Genomic DNA, 8,535 nt, shown 5'->3' with positions numbered 1-8,535 from the left:
TTGGAAAACCACTAGCCACAGTGGCTGGTGAGCAAAAAAGTTAATGTCAAGCCCTGCATAGCATGTAAGCATTTTATATATATATATATAGATAGATAGATAGATAGATAATATAATTTATTATTAATTACTAAAATAACATTTTACATATATACGTTATAAGACCTGTCAAAACAGATTCCAACAGTATTTTATACACAAGGGACACACTGATCCGTACAGATGTATTTGACCCCGTTTAAGACTGCATGAGGAGAAGGTCAGTCATGTGTGTCCAGACCACAGTGTGCTGTCCAGTGCTGTAACTCATTGTGACAGGCTATCTGGTTCGAATCCAAGCATCTGTCCCACTGCATCAATGACTGACATAAATACACTGTGGCCTGCCAAGAAGTTACACCACTGACACACAGCCAAAGCCCGTACGTGAAAAGGGTTGGTACTGTCGGGGCATAATCCACTGCCACTAGATCTCCCTGGAAATCAGGGTCAAAGGTTCAGCGCGAGGATACAAAACGAGATGGTGTTTATAATTGTAATTTATCTTGGAGGCATTACAATTTCAAAATCACGGAAGCGATCATAGAACACAATTTCTTTCTTTTTTTTTGCATGTTTTGCATAATCCAAATGTTTAACTAATGCATTTTTTGAGGAATGCAATATTGCCTATTAATGCAGAATGCAACAAAATAAATAAAATACCACACCTGGCTGTGAGTTAAAAGAACATTGCAGTCTTTTCAGTTCACATGCATAACACACTTTCTTTGAACTCGCTTGGGTGAATATGATAGGCACAACGACTACTGGACATCCCAGGACAGAAATAAGTGGCAATAAAAATTAATATGGCAGATCCTTGTGCACTCACCAGCACAAACATCAAATAAAACATACTTGCATGGGAACACAAACAACTTAAGCATATATCCTGTGTATTTAAAACATGCCGTGCTGAACGCTCACCCTCAGTTCTTTGAGGCAGAAGGTCACGGCTGAATCCTCTCCAACCTGAAAATAGTCAAACTCATCTGGGTGCAGCATCAGCTCGGTGTTCATGCCTTTGATACAGTCTGATAACAAACAAACAAGATCTAATTAATGTAGGACCACGATGTTGAGCATCCGAGTATACAGGAGCTTTGGTATACAGTAAGTCTAAATACATGTAGGTTACATGCAGTTCTGAACATTTTTTCAGTGAATTTCATGCCAAATTAATGGACTTTCAAAAAATGTATTGAACACTAGCTCACTGATTAATGTATACTGCATTCGAGATGTAGTCTGGTTATATAATTATTTACTATATTATCTCTCTCTCTCTTTCTTTCTATATATATATATATATACTGTATATACTGTATATACTCATTTGGCTCAGATTCCATTATCGTCTGTGGAGTTTGACATGTATATTGTATTGTTTATTGTATTTGTCCTGTTTTCAATATATTTATTTTTATTGTTGATTGTAAAGCACTGAGCTTGGGAAAAGAAGCATAAAAATTAAACATTATTATTATTATTTAAAAAATAATAAGCTAAGCAATAGGCATTATTTGATGAGAAACACAATAGTATGCTACCACATGACCTCATCATACTGTACATTTATTTTAGTGATTTCAAATTAAGGTGATTTTAAATTAGGTAATTTTAAAAATATTATAATATTGTGATTTTAATTTAATTATAATGTAAATATAAAAAAATATTTAAATCATTGTAATATTACAATAATATTCAGTTAAGAGTTAAGAAAGAGTCATTAAACAAAGAGATATTAAAAATCACTAAATTTATTCATGACACTGGAGATGGAAGATAGCTATTCAAATTATATATGTGCATCAAATATTTGTTCTCATACTCATAACATTCATGGTATATACTACAATAATAGTTAGAGTACTACATGCTAGTGAACTACTATAAAGACAACAAACGTTTCCTTACTATTTTCTTCCTCACAAAAGGTCTTCAAGGTTACTTTAAAAGAGGAAATGGAAAGAGTGACCTCTTCTTGTGAAACCGGGAAATGCACCACAATGTCACCTAAAAGTCTGAAAAACAAAAATGGCTTAAAGTTAGCCTATAAATTGGACTATTCTACTAAAAATGAAAGGTCTCATTAATAAACATTAGTTAATGCATTAACTAACAATGAAAAATAAATATGTTACAGTATTTATTAATGTTTGTTACCATTAGTTGATCAAAAATATAACTGTTCATTGTTTGTTCACGTTAGATCAGGTCCTTTAAATAATATTAACAGATACAACATTTGATTTTAATAATGTATTAATAAATGTTGAAATTACCATTACCCAAGATTAATACATTCTTTAGAACTATTTTTCAACTAATAACTAATGTAATTAACTAATGTTAATAAATGGAACCTTAATCAACCTCAATCTTTTTAGTTTAGAAACTAAAAGATTGTGTCTTAAACCTAGTGAGCTGCAAACCTAGACAGCATAAGCATGTGCATCAAAAAGGCTTGGATGCTCAAGACCATGATGCCCAAAAATTATGTCTAATACGGCAGGTTTTGAGACACAGCCAATGACTTTATTTATGATGTAAACATAAAAATAAATAAATAAACAATTCCACAAAGAGTTTCAGAAAAAGTAATGCTGAATTATTTGTGCACTTACTTGGACTGGGCCATTAGGATATTAGGACTGAGGTGAGCTGGGAACACGGCCTGCAAAGCTTCGCATTCCTGATACCCCAAATTATAGGTCTTTGTTATTCCTAAAACATGTAAGTGCCAACATCTTGATTAGAACAAATGGGATAAGTTGTGATGAATTATGCAATATGGAAATGATTTGTAGCATCTCATCGTCACAGAAGAGAGTCCAGTGAAGTGTGCTGTCACCCTGTGATTACAGCCGCCAACACCAATCTGTTCCTCCCTCTGTCAATGCACTACCAGATTCAATACATACTTCACATGCAAATGAACTAACCGTGTCTGCAGTGAAACTGAAATATCACCCTGCTGTTTGGGATGTTGATGGATATCTCACATTTGTCCACACTGCGCTCTCTCCATGATGCACAGCGGAACAGGGGAAGCACACACTGAAAATGATTAAAAAGCATAGGATAATTAGTAAATGCTGTACTAAGAATGAATAATTACTGATGGATATGAGTTAAGGCATTGGGTATTAATATTACTGGTTCAGTAATCATAATTTATTTTTGATGTCGAAATCAGTCTTGTTTTCCAGTGCAAATGTCTAAATATTCATAAATCAGGATGCATTTACTTGAGAAACAAAATGACATAAGTTAAGATCCCTTTCTAAGAAATGGATCGAAATGAAGTTATTATAGTTATTATAAACCAAAGACAAATATCTGCCAACGGGTTCAGAAAAATCTAATTCATTTAAAGCAACTTAGCTTGCTTGTTGTTGTCAGATTTTTGTTTTAAGTATAAACTCACTTCATTTTGTTAAATTTTTCAGAAAACAAGACTTTATATCTTCATTTTGCACGTAAAGTAAATGTATCTTCATTTAATGCTGTTTGGATGTTTGTATTGGAAAACAAGACAAAAACATCGAGAAATATATTCATTTTTTACAGTGCATGCAACATTTAATGCCATGACTTGGCCAAGACTTTCTTTTGCTCTGATTTAAGACCTTTTTAAAGCTTTAATTTGTGGAAGACTGAATTAGGACTTAAGACTTTTTTAAGACCCGCGGAAACTTTGGAGTAATAACGTCATCGTCCAATCCTTGCAAGACTTAAAGAAAACTGTGGTTCTTCTGAGTGTTTAGTACCTTCAGGTTTAACTTGCATTTTACTGCTTCACAGTCTTTCTGAATGTCTGGATCAGGAATATATTGCTGGAAGAACTTAATGCTGTTTGGATGTTTGTATTGGAAAACAAGACAAAAACATTGAGAAATATATTCATTTTTTACAGTGCATGCAACATTTAACGCCATGACTTGGCCAACAATTTAAGACTTACTGCTCTGATTTAAGACCTTTTTAAAGCTTTAATTTGTGTTAGACTGAATTAGGACTTCTTAAGACTTTTTTTAAGACCCGTGGAAACTTTGGAGTAATAACGTCATCGTCCAATCCTTGCAAGACTTAAAGAAAACTGTGGTTCTTCTGAGTGTTTAGTACCTTCAGGTTTAACTTGCATTTTACTGCTTCACAGTCTTTCTGAATGTCTGGATCAGGAATATATTGCTGGAAGAACAGAGGAGTGAAGCAGAAACAGGCATAAGCCGACTGAGATGAGTTTACTGTCCTTACAGCCAACTACAGATGAGAGAGACAGAGAGACAGAGAATTAGAAATGAGAGACAAATAAGATAGATAGTTCATATTACCAAATACGATTAATTAATGTTAACAAATGGAACCTTATTGTTAAGTGTTACCAATTAAGCTTAGAAAAAAATTAAAGATCAAGACTGAACACTAAGGCCCGGTTTCACAGACAGGGCTTAGACCAAGCCAGGATTAGGCCATAGTTCAATTAGGACATTTGGGTAATTTTTATAAGCGTGCTTAGAAAAAAACATTACTGGTGTGCATCTTGAGACAAAACAAAGGCACTGATATATTTTAAGATCAGTCAGTGCAAGTTTCTTTCAGTTGAAACAGCTCAGACTTACATTTTAGTCTAGGACTAGGCTTAAGCCTTGTCTGTGAAACCGGGGGTATAAGATTGTGCCTTAAAGCCTAGTGAGCTGCCTACCTAGATGATGAGGCCCAAAAATGCTGTCAATTAATCAAAGGCAGCTCATTCATTATATTTTACGAAACAACCAATGACTTTATTTATTATCCACATTATATTAATGTGCATATATATCAGACCTACCCCTTTCTCCAGTGGATCCAACCATATTTCATCACCAATTCTTGACAGAGCATGAACTGCTTTTCCAAAGACTAAACAGAGATGTTTATTAGCAACAAAAACTAACTGGAGGCGATCAGAAAAGATTTATTTAGATAACATGGAGTAAAATTGTGTCCTACCTTTAATGCCATTGCCTTCAATTACACACTTCATTTTATTTTCAATATTTCGCTAAATTTCAAAAAGGAAACCTTTTGAGAAAAGTGAATTTAGAGAATAAAAACTATAAAACAGCTTTCTTTCTTTTTTACCTCAGCGCTAAAGAGCGGGAAAGAAATGAGCGCGCGCCATCTAGTGTCCGACTAACGGAATAAGCGCGCGATGCTGTTCTCACCAGTGTTTAAAAAAAATGTATTTAGGTTTTTATTGGGTTTACAAGAATAGAATAGAATAGAATAGAATAGAATAGAATAGAATCACTGTGCATGACATTTAACGTATTCCTGACACCGTTCAACAGGGAATAAATACTAACCTTTCCACAAGTTAAAATAAATTATAGAATAAATACTGTATAGAACTGAAAGTAGTGGAAATCTGCATAAATATTCACCGACACATCCAGATAGTACGCTAAAGTCCATTAATAAGCATTTGCTAAATTTAATTTCAGAAGTATATTAATGGCAAAATGAGTGTATATACATATACGCACCTGTCGATAAATTAATAAAAAAATAGAAAAATACAAATGTATAATTTCTCTTAGTGATTTGTGCAAAAACACAAAGTATAAGAACTGAATATATTGAGAGCAGCGGGCGACCGGAACGATGAAAGTGTAACACAGAAACACTCATATGGTGTTTGTAGATGTAAATATGAAAATGTCAGCTGCTAGAAGTTTATCATAGAGACATTTACACAAACAAAAATACAAAATGTGTTCATATGGAAGTCGACCGATCCTCACATAGTTTGACCATGTATTTCGAGCAGTCCGACTGTAAATTGTCTTATTCTTTGGAAAGGAGGATTTTGCTAGAATGGCTTGTAATGATGACTGGCAGGTAGCAGGGCGCCGTAAAGGAGCGGCTAGAAGAGGAAAACAAGCTTCAAACCCCAAACTAGACTCACACCAGGTGTCTGACTGCAAACCGGACAAGCAGAAGATAATAAACGCCATGTGAGAGTTCATTTGACTGCCACTATCACACGTTACATGAGTGTCTGGGTCAAATCCATGCAGACATGATGCATTATAACACCATGGCATTCTTTTAAATACCCTGGAGACTTAAGTAGATAGAAAAGTGCATGAATTGTGTTCATGTTGTCTGTAAGCTCTCCGAAATGTTCTTTACCGTCACAGGAATGAACTGAGAGGAGAAAACTTCTGGATGGAATGGAAAGTTTAACAGACTGATAAGCTCTTTTGCACTACACTCGTTATATCTTCACAGTTGTTTATATCACTGGTTTGCACTATAACTGCCATGTGCCTTATGCCACTTTTTCTATCTCTCTCTTTTTTTCTTTTTTACACAATGTCCTTATTTGTATATTGTATAGGTTGTATTTTATATATATTTAAACTGTATTTATCTGTATTATGTCTACTGTTAGTGTTAACTGTATGCACCAAGGGTCTGAGAGTAACGCAATTTCAATTCTCTGTATGTATGTGCTGTACATGTGGCAGAATTGACAATAAAGCAGACTTTGACTTTTGACTTTGAAAGGTGAAGTTGAATATGTACCGTCTATAAATGTGAAAACACAATTTGTATTAATGACCACATTCCCATCTCCACCCTCAGATCTCCTCTCTGAGCGTCTTCTTTCCAACGCTTCTGGTTCCTCAGAGCAGAATGGAGAAGTTTCTCTTCAGCACTGTGTGTGTTAAGGTTTGGGTCACTTTGCTTCTTGTGTATCTGCCCCGATACCAGCTTGCAATGTTGTCCTGTGATGATCCTGTGTTTTCTGAGTCAGAGTATGATGCCCTCAAAGAGCTGGGCTTCACCGTGTTGACTGAAAATGAGGTGCACACATCATGCATGAAGCGTTAGACTGCACCCCATAAACACAATCAAGCCTAGAAAAAGACCAGTGAACCACCCCTTTAAGCATTCTTTTCATAACAGGAGGGAAAGCGAGCAGTTTATCAACCCACCCTGTTTTACCTGATGCATTGTGGGAAGGCTCTGTATAACAACCTGCTGTGGAGAAACTGGACGCCTCAGACGTTACCAAAACTGATTATAATTGGCAACAGTTTTCATGGCATTCAAGAGAGGTGGGCTTCTGGTGTTATACAACTCATTATTATTAATTATTTATATTATTAATTAGTTAATAAAAATGAATAAAAAATACCAGACATATTTTTAAAAATGACAAAAACACAACACAATTGCTTAAATTTTCAGATTAAAATGGAAACTGGCGCCGATAGCCTCGTGGTTAGTGCACTGACATAACAGCGGCCCGAGTTCAAATCCCATCCTGCTCCCCCTTCTCTCCACCCAGTGCTTTCCTGTCTCATCTCTACTGTCCTGTCTGAATAAAAGCATAAAATATAACTGTAAAAAAATAAAAAGCAAATCTGATATATTAATCAAATATATAACACTCCTACAGTCTCGGTATTTACTATTTACTAGTATTTATGCTGCTGGAAAGGCAAAATTGTGTGTATGTTTAACCAACTTTGAGTCTTACTCATGATGACTGTTGAATTTTTGTTTTCTTAGGATGATTCAGAGAGAGTTTGAGAGAGACTACAGCTTCCTTTCAAATGTATCCTTCACAGTTACAATTCATGCATGTTTATAAAGAATTTCAACATAACAAATGCAGAGAAATACCTGATATGACGTATAAAATCCTCACCTTGGAAACAAATGTCCTATTATGCAGTTACATTGCCATGTATGATACAAATTTTATTTATTTTCTCGTTTAATATCTTGTTCTTTCGAGACTATTAATGTCACAAAAGTTGACCTTTTGTGACATTTTGTTGACCATACTCTTGGTGTCATATTGTAAATTTAGATTCTCACAGGTTTACATTTTTCCTCCATAAGGACTCGCAGGCCTTGACTAAGTGTTGTTTTAGGTGGTGTGTGTGACGAGACGTCTCTGCCCTGCTCACCGCGATTCCTGGATGTGTTCAGTGACACAGCGCTCATTCAGTTCCCTCTGGAAAATCGGAATAAACTCCCAGAATGCATGTGGATTGAGCCTTCAGAGCCACTGTACCAACACTGCCAAGATCTCGAGATCATCCAGAAAGAGAAAAGGAGCTGAAAATATCACAGCTTTAAAAATGCAACATTATTATTTTTGTTATATTTGGCTCGTTTATTTCCAGTTTCTTGTTGTATACATTGTTTTTTATTCTAATAATAAAAATATTGTTTTGTCTTTTTTAATAGGAGTCTTGTTTTATTGGGACTTAAAGGTGAAGTGTTGATTTTTTTGTACAACTGGTGTCAACATACAGAGCTGGAGAAAGTATGGAACCCTGTTTCTGCCACAGGATAAAAAAATAAAAGGTAACTGCAAGGATTTAAATGCTTAATTATGAGATGTTAACTCAAAATTGCAAGAAAAAGAGCCAAAATTGTGAGATAAAAAGTCAATTATAATTTATATTTTTAACTCTGTGG

At 34.9% G+C, this 8,535-nt stretch overlaps 1 protein-coding gene and 1 pseudogene across 1 annotated transcript in view; one reads left to right on the top strand and one right to left on the bottom strand.

Annotated features, from left to right (window-relative positions):
- The window catches only part of LOC107713043 (cell cycle checkpoint control protein RAD9A-like), a 17,314-nt gene extending 12,227 nt beyond the window's left edge, over nt 1–5,087 (bottom strand). Inside the window, exons 1-7 of the mRNA XM_016518461.1 lie at nt 5,041–5,087; nt 4,880–4,950; nt 4,174–4,311; nt 2,991–3,105; nt 2,673–2,772; nt 1,963–2,069; nt 970–1,076 (exon numbers count right to left, since the gene is read on the bottom strand). Coding sequence (XP_016373947.1) covers nt 970–1,076; nt 1,963–2,069; nt 2,673–2,772; nt 2,991–3,105; nt 4,174–4,311; nt 4,880–4,950; nt 5,041–5,074 — 672 coding nt within the window. The 5' untranslated portion in view covers nt 5,075–5,087. The remainder of the gene's footprint in view (nt 1–969; nt 1,077–1,962; nt 2,070–2,672; nt 2,773–2,990; nt 3,106–4,173; nt 4,312–4,879; nt 4,951–5,040) is intronic.
- Nucleotides 5,088–5,742: 655 nt separating this feature from the next.
- Nucleotides 5,743–8,194, top strand: LOC107713041 (SRR1-like protein; annotated as a pseudogene).
- The last annotated feature ends 341 nt before the right edge of the window (nt 8,195–8,535 follow it).

Source organism: Sinocyclocheilus rhinocerous, unplaced genomic scaffold (genome assembly GCF_001515625.1).
Source record: "Sinocyclocheilus rhinocerous isolate Xijiao unplaced genomic scaffold, SAMN03320098_v1.1 scaffold448, whole genome shotgun sequence".
Lineage (NCBI taxonomy): Eukaryota > Metazoa > Chordata > Actinopteri > Cypriniformes > Cyprinidae > Sinocyclocheilus > Sinocyclocheilus rhinocerous.
The sequence above is the reverse complement of the archived record's forward strand: the minus strand, read 5'-3'. Positions and strand labels throughout refer to the sequence as shown.